General features: G+C 38.7%; 1 protein-coding gene across 5 annotated transcripts in view; it reads left to right on the top strand.

Moving 5' to 3' along the window:
* The first annotated feature begins 6,233 nt into the window (after positions 1 to 6,233).
* Positions 6,234 to 25,305, top strand: part of wt1b (WT1 transcription factor b) — an 89,841-nt gene continuing 70,769 nt past the window's right edge. For 3 of the 5 annotated variants that reach the window (XM_072592609.1, XM_072592610.1, XM_072592608.1), the window contains exons 1-2: positions 6,234 to 6,895; positions 20,844 to 20,966. In XM_072592609.1, coding sequence (XP_072448710.1) covers positions 6,499 to 6,895; positions 20,844 to 20,966 — 520 coding nt within the window. In that variant the 5' untranslated portion in view covers positions 6,234 to 6,498. The remainder of the gene's footprint in view (positions 6,896 to 20,843; positions 20,967 to 25,305) is intronic. The other 2 variants (XM_072592607.1, XM_072592606.1) reach the window with 1 other exon arrangement.

Below are 25,305 nucleotides of genomic sequence, written 5' to 3'. Positions count from 1 at the left end.
GAATCAAGTGCAACTTCATTCATATACATTCAAATTCCTTATTTTCACAGAGAAACTGCAAAATTAAAATTGTTTTTGAGGTAAATTGTGAATGAACAAGAAACCATTAAAAAATTTGCAGCTACTGACTCTTTTATTAAGCCCCAGAATTCTCAACTTTTGCTTCATTGCTGGAATAATTTTGTCTCCTTCTTCTACTAGGCCTTGATATCAAGGTTTATAGAACAAAGGTGTGGATAGTTTGTGTTAACATTCGGGTCAGCCATTTCATAATTTATTTTTTATTGTTTGATGGGATATTGCTAGCAAGGCCAGTATTTATTCCTATCCCTAATTGCCCTCGAACTGAATGGCTTCCTAAGCCATCTCCGAAGGCAGTTAAGAGTCAACCATATTTCTGTGGTTCTGGAGTCATGTCTAACTCGGTCAGACTAAATAAAGATGGCAGATTTCCTTCCTTACAGTGCATGAGAGAAGAAGATGGTTTTTGTCTATGATAGCTTTGTGACACTGTTACTGAGATTAATTTACTCAGTTCTAGAATTTTATTAATTAAATTCAAATTCCATATTTAAAAAATATCCACTCTTAGGATTTAGCATTACCGATTGGGCCAACATGTATCGTTCATCTCTAATTTGCCTTTAACTGCTACAATCCATATAGTATAGGTACACACACATTTTGGTAAGGATGGAACCCAGAACGTTGACCCCACAACATTGAAGGAACATGATATATTTCCAAGTCGAGGTTATAATTGGCTTGGACAGTAACATGGTGGTTTTGCTTGGTGGGATTTAAACCCATCACCCCAGGATATTAGCTTGGTCCTCTGGATTACTAGTCCAGCAGGCTGGAGGTGCTGAAAGGCCTAATCCTGTGCAAAAATGTTTTCTATCTGAGTCAGAAGGTATCCTTTCACATTGATATTGGACTTACCTAGTTTAAATCAAGTGTTAGTACTCAACTTCTCTCTGGAGAAGGACTGGTCCTTAGGGAAGTTCAATCTGCTTACCCCCTCCAGTATCCCTAAATCTCTGCTGTAATGTTGGTGGCTCTCCTGCTCCTCGGATGCAGCCTGACCGGCTGTGCTTTTGCAGTGCCACACTTTTTGACTCCGATCTGCAGTCCTCAGTTTCTCCTCCGCTGTATTGTTGGTGCAAAGCCAGCTCACTTTGTTCTGATAATTTATCAAAAGTGTAATGTGCTTTTGATAGTTATGATAATTCAAGATTCTCAACCATTAATATGGCCCTGAAATTAAGTGGAGTAAATGCAAAGATTGGAGATACCTTAGCACCGCTATGTAAAGATTGAAATCTCCCATTCATATGAACAATTGAATAGTAGCTACTCAATCATGGACTCCACAAGTTCCCAATTCCCTCTCCATGGCTGGATAAATGAACTTCAAACCAGATAGAATTCAAAGTGAACAAAATAAAAATGCTGTGAAATTTGGAAATCACCAAAAAAATTCCTGAAATGTTAACACTGATTCTTGCTCTAATGATGCTGCCTAACCTCCTGAATGTTTCAGCATTTGCTCTTTTTTTAACAACATACATGAAGGACTGTCTGGTTGGAGTCCTCGCACTCTAAATTCTTGACTGAAAGCCGGTGTAACTGATCTGAGAAACTTCAGACATAAATTTCACTGCACGTTGTACTTGTACCTATCTTATTCCTTGTTGGGATGATGCTACATTGCAGCAGCACTGAAAAGTACCAACTCTATATCATCACATATTGAAATAGGGACATGTCAATTTTGCAACATGGTGCAGCTTGGTACACTGAGCAACTTTGCTGATCAGAGGGTTAAGGAGCCATCTATATATATACCATTCCTGGTATGTCATTCCTGATGAAGGGCTCCTGCCCGAAACGTCGATTTTCCTGCTCCTCAGATGCTGACTGACCTGCTGTGCTTTTCCAGTACTACCCTAATCTTGACTCTGATCTCCAGCATCTGCAGTCCTCACTTTCGTCTATATATATGCCTAGCATACACGTGCTAGTGCGATCTCAGTTACAGGTATTTTTCATAAACCCATTTGGATAAGTTATGGCACACCTCTGGAGCAAGTGAGGTTTGAGCCCGGTTTGTCTTGGCTCAGACGTCACTTCACCTCCTGTGCTTCAGAAGAATCCCTGATTATATACCAGCACCACTAATCCAGAATCTGGTTTCCAGCATCTGCAGTCATTGTTTTTACCTCTATATACCAAACATTCCGAGTGAAATGATCCGTCTGCTGTGTTAACAACGAACAGAAAAATAAGATGATCACTTGTGATCTTTCACGGACAAGATCCTCTTCCACTTCCAGTGCCAGAGCGTAAGAGACTAATCTTAACCTCTACCTTTGGCGTGTTGCACGTCCATTGGTTGCTGATCAGCTTTGGGAGCTGCACAAAATGAGAGTCCGGTCCGATGGAGACACCCTGACCGTAATCACTTACCTGACCCACTGAAATTACTAAAATAAAGTGACAGAACCGATTGTAAAAACCGAACCGCAAACCAAAATGAACAAATTTGTCATTATTTCAAAATGGAATAACTTCCATTTCCAAACTAGTGAAATGTGATCAAAGTTCAAACCATCAAGGAAAAGCACCCCAGTCAGTACAGAGTAGGCTCAATTCACCGAGGTGGGCATGTGAAAAAATTATTTAACTGCACCAATTGACGTTTTCGTGTTCCTTAATAAAAACTATTTACTTTTCATTTCTGTGAAAGTTTGGAATGTCGAAGATAGTCGTTTAAACGTATCTATTCACACACAAAAAAGCTCGCCAACGGAAATGGGGGTTTAAGTGTAAAAAATAGGGTAGTTAATTGGATATTTTCCAGTTCAAATGGAAATTGCCCTTCTCTCTGGTCGAAGAAGGCACGTTCAGTTGCAGTGATCGTGAGTCCCAGGGATAGGGAAATATTGTGAAGGTAATAGATAGTCCATAACCTTCATTCTGTGAATCGCGCCGTTTCATTAACGACCCTAAAATCAATTGGCTACGTTTAAAATAAAAACTTCCAGTTTGACAGTAAATCCACAAGGAATTTACACTGGACACACCTCTTCCAATGGTTTCGCGCACTTTTGGATGTCTCCACGAAATTCGCAAATTCTGACAATCAACTAATGGCAAAACCAAGGCCCTTTCCCAGCGAAAAAGGGGGAACATTGTCTTCGTTGTCGTTGCTTACAGCAAATGTGCAACAAAACTATAGCTTTACACCAGCGCTCAAAGTGAATTGTGACGTGGGAAAATGGCTAGCTTTGTCATTATTCCTCTCTATCGAGGCGAATTATTTCGCCAGGTTCTTTTTGAAGAATGATTACTTTTAAATGTGCAAGGTTTTCAAGTCAAGCTGTCCTGCTGTTTCAATATCCTTCAACTAAATCTGAAGCATCAACGTAAACTCTCCTTGTCTTAATCTTCAGTTTTATACACTTTTGAACAAATCGCCTAAAATTATTTCGAAATCATTTTCAAAATAAACACCCTTGTATTTATATATAGATGAAATTTCTAACTTCATGTTCATTTTTGTTGTTAATTTCGAAAAGTTCTATTAAACTTTTTGTTCCAATCGCTTCCAGCTTTTGAGGGGAAACTGCATTTAAAAAAAAAACTTACATTCATATATTCGGGCAAGTTAACAGTTTGTAAAATATAACAACTCCCAGTCTTCGGTTGGTTCTAGGCTCTTTCTAACAGTGACCTAATATCGAGTCCAGTCACACCCCGGAGGAATTTAATGAAGAAACGTGCGGTGTAACTGACTGGAGGAAAAATCAATAATATTAATTTTAAAGTAACAGGCACTTTCCTTTCATATTGACAATACCTAACTGGATTTAAAGTTAAGACTACCTGCCACAGTAGATAATAACTGGAAACAACTTATCTTTCTTCCTGGTAGTCATTTCAGAGAAAACATAATGGCTGTCTTAAAATCATGTAAAATTACATCAAAAATAATGCGTTTTTTTTGTAAAATCTTCCGGTGAAAATTAGAGGAACCTATTTTATATAGCACAATAATATAATTAGTATATTGCAAATAGACGATTTTGTTTCAAATGATTGATATCTTTCACTAACTATTCTTCATGCCTACTTATTAATAGACGTTTCCCCCGCCAAACCCCTTCATATAAATGTACTGTTCTTTAGATATAGCCGTAAAGTTTAAGAAAAAAAATGCAACTATAAGCTTTAAGAAAAAAATAATGCGTCATATTACTGGACCTGCTGTAATGTCATGAAACGGTTTTGCTTAAATTTACCGAGATAACAAAGCGTTTGCATGAAGGTGTTGGGAGCTGCTGGGGGAGAGGATTTAATTTTGCTCAAAACAAGTGATTTCCACCTTTTTCTTTCACTTCCACGTAGACACTGATATTTAACAAATCATAGTGATGCAATTAGACAGGGGGAAAGTTCAAACGTTAGAGGTTCACAATCGCAAACCCATTCCAACAATTGCGAATTGTTCTTTTCCATCCCGAGATTATTATTTAGGAACCTACAAGAATAATGAATGTCCATGCTTTCCACAAAGTAGTTTGAGGTGAATAATTAATAGTATTATGCTGTACGCTTGTAATCACGCGGTTTTTGTTTTCCTAATGTTGCGCCTTGGAAATAAAGGCGTGTGACCTGTGTAATTTCACACTTCACTATATTTCACTTTGTACAGTACAAGCAAACTCATTCAGTTACGGACACAGCATTTTCACTGCACAGTAACTGCGTTCCATTACTTAGGAAGTATTCTGTGCAATAAGGTCATCACCTCCACTGTTTAGTCGGTTATATCATTTGGCAAATTAAGACGTTTAATCTAGGTGGAAGTGCACTGCATAACTGCACTTTTGACAATTGTTCGCATCAAACTTGCGCTGGAAGGCTATCTTCCGGGCATTCGATTTAGCTTTCACCTGCTTGTATGAAAACAGATCTCAGTTATCCCAGAGCTTTTTTTTAAAAAAGAAAGCAAATTAAGGAGATCGCTGTTTAACTGACCGTCGGATTCCTGGACCGTGTGAAAATTAAAAGGAAAACATGTCAGGCAAAAAGTAATTGGCTGCGAGGGGAAAGTTCATTAAGGTTTAAATGGCCGTTTATGTACTGCTCGCTTCTTTAATGGATTGTGGTCTGTCACTGTGGAACTGATGCGTCTCTTCTGTTCTCTTGCGCTTTTTTTAAAAAAAGCTAATAGTTTATAATATATTTCCAATCGCAAATTCTCTACACATCCATCAACAACCCCGTATTGTGTGTTCTCAAATAAAACATTAGGTGATAAGTTGCTGGTTCACATTTTCGAACACTCTAGTGAGGATATTATACATCAATCCATCGACAAATCAACAGCCAACTGACATTAAACTAAAATACATTTTCCAGGTCGGAGCAGTATAATGATAGTCGAATTAAATAAAACAAAAGTGTTTTTTGATTAAAAAATATATGCAAAGATTTCGATTATTTTCGGTGATTTCAAATATTGCAAACATAATAAACGAAGCAGCTGGTTTGCCCAGAAGCAGAATGTTTTGTGCTTTTTTAAAAAAAAATCAAGCAACAGTTTAGATCGTTCTTTGAAGTCTCACCAGCAGATATCGTGAATCTGAAATCTCCGACAAATGCAATGATAGCAAAGCAAAAATAACATGAAATTCTGTGACTTTTCGTTTTTGCTTGACATATTACAATCGCCTGATTATTCCAGGGAGTCAGTTTCGCCCCCATCCAGTATTCAGGTGTACGTGTGCTATTATGTTCATGTATACAGATATCAAAAATATGGAGCGCCTTATTCTATATTTTAGTTCGACTTACTGATCTGATCCACTGCCTCCATTATTGCAGAACAAGCTCTTCAGAAAAATAGAGGACAAGTTTGGTTAGGTTCACCACAGTTGAGTCGAATGATAGCGCCTTTCGGAATTAGGGATGAATTACCCCCACATCCACCCCACCCAGAAACACACACACACACACCCTCGTCCCCATCTCTCCCTCCCTGCCCCCACTCCCTCGCCCAGATTGTTCCTTTCTCGCCAACTAATCGACAGATTACAGCACAGAGAGAGAGAGGGAGAAACACACACACTGTGTGGACAGGGAAACTGGTCCATGTAACCAGGGAGGACGGATCTTGCTGAGAGAGTTTCCAGGCTCCACCTCTCCTGAGTATTTGAGGCTCGGAGTCACCAATCCAATCCGACACATGTGCCATAGTGTTGCTGCTACTAAACACGCACAACTCGCCATCCTATCATACATACCATTTGACAGCCTCAATACAATAGCGTTGCAGACTGTGTGAAGAGCCTGGAAGTTTGACCAACAAGAGGAGATCCCAGCCCTGGGAATATTGTGTTGGAGGGGGTGGAGGGTGGAACGGATTCATTTAGAGAGGAGAACAAGAAATAAACGATTGATTCGTTTTGGTTAAAAGATTGTTTGGACACCATGGGTTCCGATGTGCGGGACCTGAACGCTTTGCTGCCGGCAGTCTCCACTCTGACCCCGGGGAACAGCAGTTGTACCATGCCGGTGAGCAGCGCTCCCCAATGGGCGCCGGTGCTGGACTTTCACCCGGGGGCTTCTTACAGCGCCCCGATCGGCCACCCGTCCTTCATCAAGCAAGAGCCGAGCTGGAGCGCCAGCGAACCCCACGACGACCACTGCCTCAGCGCTTTCACTGTTCACTTCTCCGGTCAGTTCACCGGCACGGCCGGGGCCTGTCGTTACGGAGCGTTCGGCGCTCCACCGCCCAGTCAGGCGCCTCCGAGTCAGGCGAGAATGTTCACCAACGGCGGCTACCTCAACCATTGCATGGACACGCAACCGCCAGCCAGGAACCAGGGTAAGAAAACAGCAGCAGACAAGGAAAAGATTTTACCATTTCCTCCTCCCCTCCGCCCCCACAAACTGTCAATTAAATCCGGGGTAAAATTCAGAAAGAGCAGCAGAACTGGATATTAACAGTGAGTGTCTCAACAAAAAGAAAATCCTAAAAGTATTCAGTACGGGCGATTTTATTTGTTAAATTGGTTTCTCTTAACCTCCACCATGGATGTGACAATGTAGAATTTAAACCAGAATTTAAAAGTTTTATTCAAAAAGGGAGTGATGCCTTGTGTCCTCTTGCTGGCGGTGGCTTCACTGCACCAATGTAACGGTTAATGGTATGTGTTCCAGGAAAACTTATTCTTAAAATAAAGTTGGGATCAGTACGACGTAGATTGGGACACCCGTTGCAACACGCGTTTATGGCTAAAATGCAAAGGCGTTTAAAAATTCTATCTGTAGGATACAGCATGTTCCCACTTCAGTATTTTGCGTTTCCAGCTCGCCTCTCTCAAAAGGCCTCACGCACCCAAGTTACTTTCAGAAGCGGCGCGACTTTCACTGATCAGGCGCGGTGTACAATTTTAAAACCAGACCTGAGCACTTCGTTTTTTTTTAAAGACGTTCTCAAGGTTGTGCACCTTTTTAATTCCGGCACTCGGGTTAGATATGTCCAACCTTTTATAAATCACAGTTCTTTGTTGCATACAGTTTAAAACTGTGTTCCATTTGGCCACGGAAAATTGGATTGAGTGCATGTAATTTAAAATGAAACTGAAATATAATTACTAGAAAGAAGAGTGTTTATGTGGTTGTAAACGTCAATTAGGTGCTCACAGAGGTATAAAAGCAGTTGATATCCACAGGAATCGACAAAAGTGAATTTATCGACCTTAACGCTCGTATATATAAAGCGGGGTGCAATATATAATTGTGAGTGCTTTCTGCAGATTGAGGTGCCAGTGGATGTGATTAATTACAGATGATTCTTTGTTGCCAGTTGTGTTGTATTAAAGAGTTGCTTTGTAGAAACTCATTTCTCATTCATGGGTGGGAATGGGTGTGGGGGTTGGGGGCTGGAATAGTGTTCCCCTCAAATGATACTTGGAGGATTGCGTTGGGAAGAAACATTTTTTGTTGTGTGAAAACTCATGTTTTACATTGAGGTTGAACTGAAACATCAGAGGCACCTTCAATTTAATACACGCACTGATTTCTGACAAAGCTCTAATGGGATTATTAGTTTAAAGGCAAGTCATTTTTGAAAGGGAAACAAATGCAGAGCGGTTTGTAGTCACTGGTCAGTAAACTGAGCGGATTGGAAATTGCGAAATAAAAACAGAACGGGGAAAGAAAGGCGCTAGCAGACGATTTAAAAATGCAAGGCATTCGTTTTAATGCAATAATCTGAATCCCCATGTGTCGATAATTTCTCATCACCCGTTGCTGCTGCTGTGTTGCAGTCATTGCCATTTAGAAAGCTCTTCTACGCAATACAGAAAAGGGCAGCGCAGGAGAGATTAAAACGAGCTATATATTCTTTCTAAGTGTTTAAGATATTTTCACTGCCATCCTTTGTACAGTGTTTTTTTTTGTGCATTGGGGATCTCAGACGAAATCCTGCTGGATTTTTCTTCCAATATCTGATAAGGCTTGCAATATATCCCTTTTACACAATCACTTTTACAAATATTACTCTTACAGAAATTTCACAGACTTTTACAAATCCGCCGGTTTTATTTTCCCTGAAATATAATAATGGGTTCAGTGCCCTCTGCTTACATCTCCCTGGGGGAAACAAGTTCAGAATTAATAAATAATGTTTCCCTTCCCCGTGGATATTGCTGTGAAATCGATTGAGAATTCCTCCTTTGGAGGGTCTGGTATAAACAGTAAATCGACAGGAATGCGTACGAATTTGAAACGAGAGGATACAGTGACCATCTATTTGCTGAATCCGGCGCATGGACAGCAAGGCAGAATTCATCTGCCCTGAACGTGGGATGCCTGGATTATTTCTGTCTCACTGCGTTTATTGACAAATTGGGGAGTTTCTATGGTTTTTAGTTGGAATTCTTGAATGGTAGATAGTGCGCTTTTGTCTCCTGATATCCCCACAATGTGCTAGTGAATAACAAGATGAAATGGGCCGGAGGAGTCCATTAACGCCCGGCATCGACCAGTTGGGCAGAATGGCCTGTTTCTGTTTTCTATTTATTCAGCCAGGTACAGGGGCAGACTGCAGCTTGTTGGACGGAGGAGGGAACTTGGTGTAAACTATCTCAAGGCTGCACCTTTAGCAGTCTGACTAGCTTTATGATCGTGGGAAAGGCGCTACCTTGGCTCGAAGATTGTTTTCTGCCAAGTCTAAGCCGTGAAATGATCAAACGGGGGCACCTCTGACTCAGGGACCAGTTGAAACCCTTTGAAAGACAGTCTCCCAAGTTTTGCACAAAAGATGGAACAGGGAAAGTGACTAATTCTTTGCCAGCACATTCTAGTTGTTTCATTTTTGGGCACTTTTTTGACATTCTGGCAAGACCCTCAAATAAAAGAGATCTTACCTTCAAATATCTTGTTCAGCACTGAGAAAAGCTTGGGGGAGGAAGAGGAGCTACCACACTCCAAAGCTGTAGGTCAGGCTGATGAGGGAAGGTCCCCAACCTCAAAACAAAAAGCTTTGGGTTTTTAACAAACGGGAAGGTCAACGGTTGATTGGCCAACGCCACTGTGTAACCTCCGTGTATAATGTGCTGCATTTTCCAATACACTGGGCAGAGGAAAGGGATGCTACAACTGTTCCCCAAAATAAGGACTTGATCATTGGGGAAGCACACACGCGCATACACACACGCACGCAAAGTCATTATATGAAGGTGTGTTGTCTATTCGGTAATGAAGGGTTTAGAGGGATATGGGCTAAATGCTGGCAAACGGGACTAAATTAATTTAGGGTATCTGGCCGGCATGGACAAGTTGGAATGCACGGTGTTTCTAACCTGTATATCTCTGACTCCGTTATTTGTTGAAAAATGTATTGCTTAGGAACATTAATACTGTTCAAAATCTCGTTTAAAATCCTTGCAGTTCTTACCTAAAGATTAAAGTACACATGAAACTTTAACATTACAACCAGAGAAGATATCTGGAAAAGAAGTTTCCCGTTTTGTTTTGCTGTACTGGCGAACGAAATGATGGATGGCTCTTTAAGGATTAATTAGCAATATAATTCTGAACAACTGCTTTGCAAATTAGAGCTCGCTTTTAATACTGGGCGTACTTTCGATTTCAAATTTTCAATTGGAGTTTGAAGTAATTGTAAAAGATCGAACCCACTCGTTAACAAAGCCGATTGAGAAATATTGCGTTTCCTCCTTGAATTAGAATAAGTTGATTTTCTTGTAAAGCGCGCCATTGTTTCCCCCCGCAAAGGACGTGGTACATTCAGAATTAAATGCAGAAAGCCACATTTAATGTTTCTCACGGGAAGGTTTCGTGGAAATAAATTCGGTCAACTTTCACCCAAGCGAGTTTCTGTGAATGTAGCGTGTGTGCATCTGAAGATGCCCTGATAGAATTTTGTCCGTCGACGCAATACTGTGAGATGCTGCTCACAAATTCGCCAGTCAGTCTGAGCGAACTTAACTGCATGTTTTTCCATCCCGTTATATTCTCAGTTTTGAGGAGAGACTGTCAATACTGCGAGACAAACCAGCAGCGGCAGAGAATGAATGATTGGTTATAATGTCGGCAGCTCTGCTTCAGGCACTGATCTCCGTTTTGTTGTGAGACCGTGCAGACTCGGCATACCTGTATTTCAAATGTGCACCTTCCTCCCACGCACACACACAAATCTTGGTCACAAAACAAAATCTTCGGCATAAATATGCAATATGTGTAATTGCGTATCCTTTGGGAAAACAACTTTAATCTTGTGGCCGTAGAGAGATTTGGAGGATGTGGAGATGCTGAATTTAGTTTTTAATGTACTTGCTGTTAAAGTGACAAATGAATTCAAGGTGTAATGAGTAACAGGGACAATTTGCTCTTCAACAGGTAACGCCAGTAGACGGACGAACTCAATCCTCCCGCGTAATATGCCAATTTACCGCAGGGACTTAACAGCCTAAGGTTTCAAAATACATATATCGAACCCGGAAACGTGGTTCATTAATAACAGGATTGCTTTCAGGCGAGCGCACTGTCTTCACAGTCCACGTTTCCCCAATAGGCGACTGGGTTAGAGCGAATTGGGAATGGAGAATTGAAAGTGACAATAGTTTCGATTTATGGGAACCTGGCCTGTAACAAGACATGTTCCATGGTCTCCCGGTTGAGACTAAAAGGAGAAACTCAGACCTTTTAAAACACTGAGTTAACTTTTCAAATGTCCACTTATTCCGCTAAAGCAAATTCTATTCTAATTATACGTTTGTCCACATAATATCAGCATAATTACTTCATGCAATTCGCCGCATGTCGAGTCTTTGAGGTGTATGGTATCTCAAAGAGAGCAAGCTCTCTGGAGAGTCGAGGTATCTTTAAAAATTGTCCATTGTGACTTTGCACCATCTTTGACTCAACGCAGAAGACGCCACAAATGGCACGACAGTTGATCTTATCAACCAAAGGGGTTTATTTAAGCAAAAAATTATGCGTTTTAATTAAAGCAGGAATCCGGTACGTGTGTTTTTTTTTAAAACGTCTAGTTAATTGAAAGTTGGTGCTGGAAAGGTTGATTTACAGCGGGGTATCCTGGAGAGGTCAAATGCAGACGCGGGTCTTTTTCTGTCACTTTCAGGTTTCGCACTCCGGCTTGTTTATTTATTTATTGATCAAGACAATTAGCTTTCTGTGGTGGGAGGCTGTTTAATTTGATGGAAATGTGGAACCTGTGCGGCGGAGGTCCCTTTTAGATTTGGTATTAATTTGTCAGGATCAGCAGTATCAAGACACGGAAACGGGAGCAGAGAATTGTCATCTGCTGGACAGATGGAGGCTGTCTTTCTCCGGATAAATATTATTATAACAACAAACTATAAGCGCCCTACTTACATTCCTATCAAAACAACACAAGCCAAGTCTTCCTTCTATAAATTACTACATATACATTCAGAATCCATGGCCCCCTTTTTGATTGTTAGTTGAAAACACTGACCAAACCACTCGACTTCCAGCATTTCAAGATATGAAACTGATTTTATTTTACCTTATAACTGGAGTAAAACGATGCGTCAGTTTTCTGGGGAGGGTTTTTATGTTGCAAATGCGTTTTATTTTGTTCCAGACTTCCAGCGTACATAAGACCTTAAGATAAAGAGCTCAAGAATTTCAGTACCACCAAATTAAAGAGTTGTAAGGTGTAGAGTGGAAGTTCCTTAGGTTACAATTGTAATGCTTATGCATGGAGCAGGTGCCCCCCTCTCCCCATTCCTGAACTCACCCCACCAAATAATAAGATAGAAGCTCGACCGCGCCCGTGAAGATTTTACAGAAGCGATTAGAAATCGAGATTTAAAATTTAATACTAGGAATTTCAAGAAGGAAAGGTTGCCTTCGCATGGAAATTATTTCACTGTCTGGAAATGTTCCCCTGTCCGATTTCCGCGCAATACAGTCCGTTTTACTCGATCATCGCATTTTAGTTTTTATTTGGCATCACCAATTTAAATGCTGCGGAAAATTGAACCTGCACGTTTTGAAATTTGCCAATGACCAATCTGACTTGCTTTAGGGATATTTTCAAATAAAATAATTATGGTTTCCATAAAAGGAACTCGTCCCTTTGAACAATCTGATTTTTAATTCAAGTTTCGTGAGCAAAGAAACACTGCAAATTTCTTCAATTTCACTTGTAGCTACTGAAACTTGGGTTCAGAACGCTTTTTGAAATAAAATTCCAGTTTCACAACTCTCAGTATCAGTTCACAATGTCAGAATCGGAACTTTTACAAATTTCTAAAGTAACTTCGTTACTGGATTTTTTTTGTACAATCTTTATTCTTTTATGGGGAATGTAAAGAGTAGACTGGGTGATATTAATGAGCAGTATATTCACAATTCATTCGCAAAGAAACAAATTCCGAAAATACAGGCACATGGTTACGCTGGGAGGACTGAAACTTGGGTTTGAAAGACGATGATGATAAAGGTACTGTATAACCACTGGAAAAGTTTATTTATAAAGGTTTACTACAAATTGTAGAAGTCGTGTGTCTATTGCTTCAGGATTTTTGTTGATAATGTAGGGTGACGACCTAAAGCTGGCTTTTAAAGTATTGTAGTGGCATCTTTGCTGAGCAATTCAATGGGATTCAGTCCACCAGTTCAGTAGAAAGTGGGTTCTAGCAGATAGCGTTGGGAATTCCAGCAGCAACCAAGAAAGACGAACACCAAAATACATTGAAACAGTGACAACCATTTACAACTTGGCGTTTTGAACAGCGCCATTCATGCTTTCTGAAACCCTATGGCGCACTTGTTGTCCTGGTTAGCTAGGGCGAGTCTCCGAGCTTCGGTTTTCAAAACGTGGTGTGAACTCAACTGTGTTTTCTTTTAGATTTTTTTGGTTGTCAATTTAATCGCAACATTTTTGTATTGATGTCGATTCCAAAAAAAGTAATCGGCCATTTCAAAACTCAGAATTCAGAGCTGAGCGATAAGGAAATGTAAAAGATTTGTACCTTTACCCTGTCCCTGGGTTCGTAACTTGTATTTCAGTGATAAAGTTGTATTTTTAGCAAATGTGTTTTTAAGCAGTTACTGAACCTCAGTATGCCCACCTATTTAAAGGAGAGCAACTTGAAGCAAGCAATAAAGGTACAAATCACTGGGAAGTGGTTAAACCTTTGAATTAATTGCAAACTCTTGTGGGACCTGATTTGCCACCCATGATATACATATATTATTTAACACGTTGTGGGTGGTGGGTGGGTGAACGGGAGCTTCCGATTCATGAGGACAGATGGGCTATGCTTTGTGGAATTCCCAAACGAATCTTGTCGAACTCCTGGGATGACATTAAACAACTGTAATGATTATCAGAAACTACTTCATAAGAAAGCAGAGAGCAAAAAAAACTGTCCTCCAGTTTACTGAATTTACTGAACACATGCCTATATTGGAGTTTGCTTCAAGGAATTATTGAAAGTATTTAACTAAATATCAGAGTTTACTAATGGAGAGGAATAATTCTCTTTTGTGTCAAGGTTTCGCTACTTCATAACGGATACTGTCAATATTAATATGTAGATATTGATCATTTAAGACCATCTGATTTCTTTTATTAAAAAAAGATTAAAGGTTATCTTCAGGAGTCTATATGCTATTTCATTCTTCTGAATATCATCCCAATATTCAGATGCCTGCAATGCCAAATATTGCATTAACATTTTGTTATTTCCACCCACTGAGTCCAAATCTGGGGTATAAAGTCTGTGCAAAATCAACACCTGGATCATTGATTCATACTACATTCGGGCTCGAAATGCTGTATTCTTTCTTGTCAAAGCACTTTTCAAATTATGAGTTGGATTTTGGGGGAGCTATTACTGCACTAGGAAACACTTTACCAGGTCTGTAAACATCTTGATACGTCAATCTGGAGCTCATTGATAGCTCTTGGCTTTCTGTCCAAATTTGGAGACAGTCTCTATGTTGAGGTTGTGGAGAATAATTGGAACATCAAATTAATTTCAATTTTATTAGCTGTTTTAATATTTCTATCATGCCACGCTGTTTATATTAAGAAAACCCAAGATCCCACAACCCACTTTCATAATGTGGAATTGCAGGATTATTAATTATTAGTTACCTTTCTGTCTACTACTTTAAAACATACACATGCTACTGAAGACTGTTACAGTAAACTAATATTACTAACTTGGAATAATAATCAATGTTTCTAGCCAAACACTATCATTTTATTTGTATTATTAATTGCCTTGCTACACTGCAGGAAAGATTTTAGTGAAAGGGTCAGCTACCATTCCTAAACTATTTTTCTTTTATGCTGTTTGCAAATATTTGCTTCATGCCTAATGTAACATTTTATTAGTATGCATCAATGGGGCAAGTTGACATGTTGTTCCAAACTAATGTATGGTCTTATCAGTTTTTCCTTTTCTCATCAAATACCTAGAGACAAAATTGGATTTTTTTTGTGTGAAATAAAGTGATTTATATACTGCCTAATGAACCATTGAGTTTCTACTAAGTAAAGAAAAACAGAGTACTTTAAGAGTGGAGCTGAAAGCTGTAACACAACTGAATGCTTCTGACTTTAGTGAAGACATGAGTTCACCCCAACTAACAATGCTGTATAAATTCATCAAAATCCAATTATTATATTACATCTCGTAGCATATTCCTAGACTATTTGTGTCTGATACATTTACAGGTAGCATAGGTACAAATCTCCTGTAGCATAAACATATGAAGAGTCATTGTAGAGCAGGAACATAAGGTTATAGGACAAATGGTTCTTTTGGCACAAGAACTATCTGAGCAGAAATGCTCATGTACACAATACACAAACTAACTGGTGCTTGAAGTGTCCATGGACATACTATAAATCATCACTAGATTATTTTGTTTCAAATAGTATTTCTATTATGTGGACCTGTAATTTTTAGATAGTCTTCCACTTAAATTAATTTTATGCAGTATTAATAAGTAACCCATGACCTGGAATAGAGCCACTTCATTCACTGATTACGTTTCTGACTTATACTATAATACATTTTCCCTATTTTGCAATTGCACTTATTTATTGGACTTCACATAGTTTTACCATAGCTATGTTACTTCAATTGAGTTTTCTCATACTTGTTTTAAGCTCCTCATGCTGTCATCAAATTTTATTATTTGAGTTGATTGGGTTCTTATTTCTACTTATTGTCATAAGATGGATTCTTGTGTTCTGCTTTCAAGGCCAAGATATTTTTAAGTTGATGAGAGATTGAAACTGAAACTATAACACAGATATCAAAGGGAATAGAGAATTATAATGTAGAAAACAACATGAATATGATTCTGACCTAATCAAATTTAAAAGACACAAACACTTAACATCACCTGAAGATGTAAGCACTTTGTAAAGTTTGGTTCACAGACATGAAATAATATGACAGAAACAATGCCATTCAGCCCATCATACCAGTCTAGCTGGATCATTCAAATTGTTTTGCAATTAATACTGTGCCATAGCTATTTCCAGATAGGCATTTTATTAATCTGACGTTTATTAATTTTATTAATTCAATTCCTCTTTCAATGCAGTTCCGACATATTTCTGGCAATGCATTCCAGATCATTACAATTTCTTTTAATTTCTCTTGACATTCATTTGCAAATTATTTTAAATTTCTTCCAAGATGGTGCTTGAATTTTTACCTTGTCAAGTATAGTTGTGCTTCTAATATTTGAAAAGTATTTAGAATTTGAACATAACAGACTATTTCCATTAATAAAATGCCAAGCTTCTCTCAATTCTTATTAATACCAACTTCTGCAACATATAATTTAATTACTTACATATTTGGTTTAAATATTGTAGGTATCCAATTTGTATGAACTTGAAGATGATTTTGAAAGTTGGAAAGCGAATTAATGGAGAATTGATCTCTGCAAAACTCCAAGAATCATATTCCTACATAAAAATGCTGTGTTCTGTGCTTGTGGATGTGAATATTTTAAAGCTGGCAATTATAAGCATCTGAATTTACATTATATGTAAACTGTATTTCTAGTTATTTTCTATCCAGTTTCTAGTTCTACTCATGTATTAATGAGTAGCCTTCTGTAAAGTTGGAGTTCACAATAACAAATCACAGAGCTGTCTCTGTTGTATGAAATCCTTGAGTAGCAGATTACAGTCATATTATACTCTGAACCTTGCACTGAGCTCAACCAAAAGTGAATTCTGCACTTGCATGTAAGAAGGGCATATGAAGCTCCTTTCTCTAGCTGGTAATTTTTAAAAATATTGATACAAAGGAGCAAGTGGGACCATCTCATTTTTCATCATGTTGGCAAAACTCACAAGTATATTTATCAAGCTCCAAAGAGGTCAATAATTTCAGTAGATATGCTTAAACTGCAGATTAACATTAATTATCTTTAGAGGGATCTTACCAGGTACATAATGAAAGAATTAATATTGAAATGCTTCAAATTTCCTATAGTTTTTTCTTTGGTGTTGCTTTTATAATCATATAAAATGAACAGTTATAAGGCATGGATTATTCTTTACAGCTTTATGTTCATTCTTTTTGTACTCTTCTGTTTTGACCTCTTGAAAATAATTACTCATGCTGAGGTAGTATTAAAGTATTTGAATTTATTAACCAAGTAGGGTTTATTTTATGTCTTAACGGTAAGTTTTAGTAGACGTTTTAATCACAAGATAGCTCAGTTTAGTGATTCCAAATTCACCTTGATGCATTCATATTGCATTATACAAATAGATTTTTCTTAGCCACTGGACAAGGATTAGCAACAGGCTGAGATTTTGTTCCTTGCTTGATGTGCTAAAGCTTTTGCAGTGCAATTCATTGGCCCAGATGAGACCAGATAATTAAACATTTTAGTCAGAGATTAGATAAACTGCCATTTCTGTAAACCAAATTCTTCAACAATAATCCACCAGGGAGGCTTTATAATTAATTTCGATATAGTGCATAATAAAAACAGAAAATATTGGGAATACTCAGCAGATCAGACTATAGCTGTGGATGGGGAACCAAATCTTTAGCTCGGTGACCTTTTTTGTGGCTTAACCTTTATCTGTGTCATATCATAGGCAAGGTTTGGTGGATTCTTTCATAATACTTTGATATTTACTCTTTTCTTAATGATGAGATCTTATCAAAAATCATTCCATTGCTTGTTGCTTTTTATTTATTCAATATTCATGATGTTCTCCTGGACTTAGTGCTTTGACAGTTAGAGACATTTCCAATTTACATTGTGAAAATGTGAAATATGACTTTTAATTCTGATGTGCAAGTAAAACTAAATTAAACTTAAGATGTTAGCTATCAAGGAACTTACAAGGAAATTGATCTGTCCATCATTCAGCTTTGATTACTTAAAGAATGGACATGCATAAATATGTATTTTCTATTTCTTTCAACATGCTTCTGAGTCTCTACTTTTCTCTTTAGCTCCTTCAAAATGTTCTCACTCTAGACTACAATAGGGCTATACTTCAGAAGTAATTCATTGGTTGAAACTTAAGTTAGGATGTCTTGAAGTTGTGCACGGTACTGTCTCAATTCAAATTAATTATTTTACTTTTATTCTAGCCCTTCCCTTAACACTGTTAAATGTACAAAATATTTTATTTACTCTTAATTTATCATCGTATGCTATTTCATTTGATGATGTCAGGTCTCTAGACATCTCTGCTGTAAAGCCAAGAAGGAAATCTCCCATAACTGTTACTCTCAGCTCCTCAAGTGTTTTGTCTTCCTATTGTATCTGCGACACACACATGCCCCTATTCTATCAACAAACCTTTACAGGATTAGGTTTAAATTGGACTCCTCGCTGTACACAAATGTGTCCTCGCTCCTGCTTCTTATCTGAGAAAATAGCCTGTCACACAGCTCTATTATCGTTTTCCTTCCTCAGGATAGTTTACCTGCAACTCACAAACTCTTATAATGCTGATTTGGAGATGCCGGTGTGGGACTGGGGTATACAGAGTTAAAAGTCACACAATGCTAAATATAATGAAAGAAGTGCCATGGAGAAAAGAGAAAAGAGAAAAACAACCTTTATTTACAATGGATCCGGGGGAAAAAAATCGTTATTTAACCATGCAATAATCTCTAACCATACACTACCTGTTTAATGATTTGGATTTAAATCTTTTGGGATGTAGCTAAAGCGGTATTTCACCTCACAGTTTTATTATCGCTTCCTTCTAAATTACAGAAAATTATCATTTGCTTATTTCTACTTTGTTAATGATGAGTTCTGGTATTTTTCTGTTTTGCTTCCATTCTCGCCAATCAGTACTTTGCGACTATTCGAGGTGAAACAATCTCATGGCCCAAAATTAAACGCATTGCCTCAAAGCAAAAGCTGAGATTGTTCCTCGATCGGTTGCAATGATTCACAAATTACACTTTGGCTGTATATCGATTCTCGGAGAAAGTGAGGACTGCAGATGCTGGGGATCAGAGCTTAAAGATGTGTTGCTGGAAAAGCGCTTTTCCAGCTGCATATCGATTCTTCCAATTGTACCTATTTGTCGTGGGGCGTCAACTTCGTGTAACCCTCTTTGTTTGCACAAACATTTTTGCATATACTCGTTTACTCCCCTCAATCACTGTAGGACCCCAAATAATTTCTGCAACGAATATGCATCAATAGTTGTGCGAGTACCGATTAACACCTAAGACTTGAGACAGCTTTCTGCTTGCTCGAACACTGAGGACTGGATGACTATGATTTAAATCCTCTCGTTTCAGTTAGCTGTCATTGTCCAATCAGTCTTTCTGTCTATATATGTTTCCTTATGTTTGAACGTCAATTCCGAAACTGAACAGAAACATTTCGATTCACATTTTTGAGAGCTTTATCCACTGTACTTTTTTCACACTTCGATCTTATTATATTCAGTTTCAACTTCCTTCCGCCTTTTATTTTTTAAACTGGTTTCTGCCGTTTGAGATTTCCTTCCATGACTCATAGCGCCTGGATTAGCAACAGCGCACTATTTGCCTTAACTGCATTGGTCCGAGACCCAGAATCCATCGGTCTCCTTCACCTTCCCCAGCTTCCTCATTCTGAACCAGCTTTGTGTTTTTGTACTTTGGAGGAAAAGCTATTCAATCATTTCCATTGCCTTGCGGTCAAGATAAATGACATGCAGCGTATAATACAAATCAAACATATTTTTAAATATGTTTTCTAACCAGTGAATTTTTATGGGCGAAACGTGATTGCTAAGGCAACTTTATGTAGCAAAGCGTTTACACAGCGCCCCGTCATAGGTATCAAATATCCGAAACCATCTCTGCTCTGAGTTGCTTTGATTGACAGTGAGAATTATTTTGTGGGGACGAAATTAGTCTTCTGGGCACAATGCGGTTGAGTTAGTCATGGCGACTAGTGCAGTGTTGATTGAGGTAGAGTCATAGAGATGTACAGTACGGAAACAGACCCTTCAGTCCAACCCGTCCATGCCGACTAGAGATCCCAACCCAATCTAGTCTCACCTGCCAACACCCGGTCCATATCTCTCCAAACCCTTCCTATTCATATACCCATCCAGGTGCCTTTAAAATGTTGTAGAGTTTGCATTTACACGATAATGTAAAATGGCCAGTAGAACACTGTGGTTTGCAGCTCTCGCTATCTCTTTGATTTCAATGGGATCGATGGAAATATGTTGCGGACTCGTTCCATCTCCCCACCCATTTAACACCATTGCACCAAGTCAAGATCTATTCCCGTGGGGCTTTTAACTGGCGATCATGCCACAATGCAGCTTCTTTGCATTTTGGTTAAAGTTGAATGATAATTCTTGATGTCTGCCACTGGTTCCTTCTGCATAATCGATCCTATGGCTCGATTGGAAAATGTCCCGGGAAGGTCCCTTGTATTCTGGTCAAGATTCTTCCTTGGGCCGAATCCATGAAAGTTGCTTGCTGTGTGTAAAAAAAAAACAAAAGCTATTGCATTTACACGACCTCAGCAATCAAATTCTTGATTGAATGCAAACTGGTTGGGATTCCCCGAGGAAGTGGAAAGCTCCATATAAATGCTGGATCCTTAATTAGGTCCATTTAAATCAATCCCACTTTACCAGGTTAAAAATCACACAACATCAGTTTATAGTCCAATAAGTTGATCTGGAAGCACTAGCTTTAGATGCGCTGCTCCTTCATCAGGTGGTTGTCCAATCCAAACCATTTTCTCAGGTTCTGACGCGACTTTTGTGTTTGTTTCAGGTTACAGCGCTGTGGCTTTCGACGGGACTCCAGGTTATGGTCACACTCCGAGTCATCACACTCCTCAGTTCTCGAATCACGCCTTTAAACATGAGGAACCCATCAACCAACAGAACAGTATAGGTAAAAATTCAGTACCTCAGAGGACAAAGCAACGTTTACTCACGACAAAACAAAACCCACAATGTTTCTCTAATATAACTGTTGAGCTACTGAATAATAATTATTGTCATTGCAACAATAACCAGTTCCCTTTTAAAATCTTTTAGCGCAGTTTGGACGGAAAATAGCATCACATTTTTTTTTTAAAAAAACAAAAGTTCTTGTAAACTCTTTTCGCTAACATGAAACGTGTTTGTCAATTTTGTGGAGGATTTTTTTGAGAGGCCATAGTTGAAAGGTGGAATGAATAATAAACGTTTTTCAAAGTTGTAAAAATAATCCCATCAGATGCACTTTACTGGTGGCGATCCTACATATCAATGCCACCACTATTGTGACATTGGCAGCAACACCAAACAAATGGTTTGTTGGATTACAAACGGATATCTTCGTAAAAATTGCCTGATATTTCTACGCCTCCACATTCAGGCCATCATAGGCAGCGGTCTTTGTAGGATTTAATGACTGGGACATTGGATGATCGGACCATTTGTATAAAGATAGCGGGGAAAAGTACTGGGGGAAAATGTAGGAGATTGGCATTAAGTAATGATGCTCGTTTGAAGAGCCTGTGCAGGCACGAATGTAATCATACTACGCCGTGTTAGTTAAAGTGCTATAAAATGCCATGCACCCTGTATTTTAGCTTATATCGATACGTTTCTCCTTGTCAACTTGTCTCTTGGGATATTGGCAGGTAAATGTCACTGAGCTTGTCTGAAATGACTGTACTGAACCTTAGTTAAGATGTTATTTAAGTAGGCGAGGCCGTGTTAACTGAGAGGTACGTCAGAAGAAATTGTTAGATATTCATGTTCCATTGTCTTACATATCCGCTTTCAAGACATGCATTAAGAGTCTAAGACAGTGGCGTACAAGGAGACATCTGATTTTTTCAAAACGTTTTTACTGTAACACAAAAAAAAACCCACCAGAGAGCTCTTGTTGCACTTACTAATACTAAATGTTCAATGAAAAACACTGAGGCGACCCAAATTTAAAATGTCTATTGAATGTGAGAAAACATTTGTGGGATGTGATTAATCAGTAAGAGCCTGATCAATGAAATCGGTGGTGGGGTCGAATTGATTGTCCTGTAGATACAATAGACTTTTCATATTGATTTAAACATTTTTGTCTACATTGAATTGCTGCAGGTGTTAAGGAAGAGCAGGTTATTGAAAAACCTCTGTACTTAGTTGCTAAATGTCCCAGAGGGAACCCTCTCGCTTTCTCAGTTATCCAGTCAAGGTCAGGATTGGCATACCTGCAGATCTAAGTGAAGATTTAAAACTCCATGATTTCAGGTTAAATTAGATTCCCTACAGTGCGGAAGCAGGCCTTTTGGCCCAACCAGTCCACAACGACCATCCGGAGAGTAACCCACCCAGACCCATTTCCCTCTCACTAATGTACCTACCACTATGGGCAATTCACCTGACCTGCGGAAGGAAATCCACACAGACACGGGGAGAATGCGCAAACTCTACAGACAGTCGGCCGAAGCTGGAACCGAACCTGGGACTGTGAGGCAGCAGGGCTAACCATTTCGCCATTCTGACGGAAAATGTTCTTGTTAAATTGTTTTTAAGCAACCTGTTCCAACATGCTGTGCGACTCACGTCAGGGGCAGGTGGAATTTGAAGCTGGACCTTCCAGCCCAGAGATAAGGACAATACTACTGCGTCACAAAACCCTTCTGCTCCCAGCTAGTACAATTACACCCAGTTATGCAACTGGTCACCCACAAAACACTCATTTTCACTGAATGGAACATTTTCAGAAAATTACACGTTTATTAGGATACTGGCTAACAACTGTCCCAAAATAGTATGAGCTGTAATTTTACAATCCAATCAGCATTGCCATGGGCAGAACTGCATGGCAGGCCTGTAAAGTGGGTGATCTCTGAAATCTATGATAGGAAAGTAGGCTCGGATAGAACAATATTTGCTATCCGCTGAATCCAAAAGTTCCACGTTTTATCTTTTATTTTACACCTGTTATAACAATCTCAAATCAACACAAACTGCAGCTGCTGAACATTCTCTAACTCGTCTGTGCATGTTTACATTCGCTTCCAGTCAGGATAGCCCGTATCTCGGAAAGCGAGAGTGTCTATTATAAATGTGAAAGGCATATACAGTAGTGCTTTGTTACAGTACTACACCTAAATCGCGTGTTAAACTACAGCAACAGTGCAAAGCACCATATAAACTTAACTAAATTTCTATGATATCGCATGTTCCAAATGCAGGTTACACGTTACTATAAAGGAAACATTGATTTGTTGACATATTCAGCTTATCCCTTTTAGACAGAGGTAAAGTAGCATTATGTGTATGTAACTGGAAGAATCAAGTTCTGCTTCATTATCATCACACGGGATAAATGAATGATTTCCTGTCTCACAAAAATGACAACTTTGTGTTGAGGTTATTATCTTAAGAAGCACCTTTGTTTATTATAATAATTGGACATGCTCCAGCCACGAAGTCGAACTATAAAATTATTTCTCAGGGCTTCCATTACACTGTTACCTTGATTTGGAGATGCCGGTGTTGGACTGGGGTGTACAAAGTTAAAAATCACACAACACCAGGTTATAGTCCAACAGATTTAATTGGAAGCACTAGCTTTCGGAGCGACGCCCCTTCATCAGGTGATTGTGGAGGGCTCAATCCTAACGCAGAATTTATAGCAAAAATTTACAGTGTGATGTAACTGAAATTATAGATTGAAAAATTGATTGTCTGTTAAGCCTTTCATCTGTTAGAATACAGTGATAGTTTCACTTCTTTCATGTGTAAATCACAAAACCTTTTTTTAAAAAAAGTTGCATTCTCGGGTTAGCTGTTAACAATGGTGATAGCTAGACAATATGTTGAAGGTGTTGGCCCTCTGTGTTTTACACATGAAAGAAGTGAAACTATCACTGTATTCTAACAGATGAAAAGCTTAACAGACATCAAATTTTCAATCTATAATTTCAGTTACATCACACTGTAAGTTTTTGCTATAAATTAAATTTGCTATAGGATTCAGCCCTCCACTATCACCTGATGAAGGGGCGTCGCTCCGAAAGCTAGTGTGCTTCCAATTAAACCTGTTGGACTATAACCTAGTGTTGTGTGATTTTTAACTGGTACCTTGAACATTCAACACTTTAAACTAAAGTCACAAGTAATTGAATAAAGAAGAAACGTGGCATAGCTAGGCGAAGCTATAAAAGGAAATCTAAATTTTTAACGGCGTTATGGGATTAACGAGCGGTATTGGTGACTTTGTACAAAAAAATACATCGAATGTACGGCACAGATGTAGAGCATCCCGTTAACTGCTCGTCATAAATTTATGATCCACACGAACCTCCTCCGACCGTAAGTCATCCATTGCGTCTGTATTTTCTTCCGGATAACACTTCACATCTTAATTGAAGTTCGTGATTGACAATTAAAATCGCAATTTTACGTAAACAAATATTGTCTTTGTAAAAACAAGTTGGGCACATCTAAATTGACATTCACTTCCATCTTCACAGCTGTCAGAATATTATTATCCGTCCGATTTTAACTCGTTCAGTCCTCACGCACTGACAGAATTAAATCAAGATCGTCCTTGTGTGCCATATATTAGTTAAAGATAATGTAATTTCAAGGCATATGCTAATTCTCCAAGCAATGTTGTAACTATGATTACAACTCTTGGGGACGGGAGACAGTTGAACATATATCAACTATTTTCAGAAAACAGCCTGTACTGATTTGAAAGCAGGAAAGTAAAAGCGCTTAACAAGTTCACATTTAACAAGTTAAAATTACTTTTACAATGTTTGAATCTATGTGGGAATTAACTGACTGACATACTACTCATAGGTGGCTGTTGGTAATCAGCATTCATTTCCTCATTGGTTCATAGAAGCAGAAACAATTCGCCAATCGCCTGCTCCACTATTCAATAAAATTATGGCTCATCTGATTATGGCCTTAACTCCATTTTCCCGCTTATCTACAAACTTTGACAATATTGCCGATTAAAAATCAGTCTGACTCGGACTTGACCTGCCTCCCTGCTTTGGAAAAGACTTCCAACTCACTGAGAGAGAAAAGCAAATCTTCCTCAATCTTTATTTTAAATGAACGTCCTCTTATACCCAAACTGCGTTAAGGCGATTTAAATCAAGGCAGATTTTGCAATCTTTTTGTAAAACAATAATTCCTTTGTGTGAACCCGGTTGAATTCTCAATAAAATCACAAGTGACATCAGATGGGGAGTTTCAGATATGCAGACACCAGAAAT

The sequence above is a fragment of the Chiloscyllium punctatum genome, chromosome 22 (assembly GCF_047496795.1).
Source record: "Chiloscyllium punctatum isolate Juve2018m chromosome 22, sChiPun1.3, whole genome shotgun sequence".
Classification (NCBI taxonomy): domain Eukaryota; kingdom Metazoa; phylum Chordata; class Chondrichthyes; order Orectolobiformes; family Hemiscylliidae; genus Chiloscyllium; species Chiloscyllium punctatum.
The sequence above is the reverse complement of the archived record's forward strand: the minus strand, read 5'-3'. Positions and strand labels throughout refer to the sequence as shown.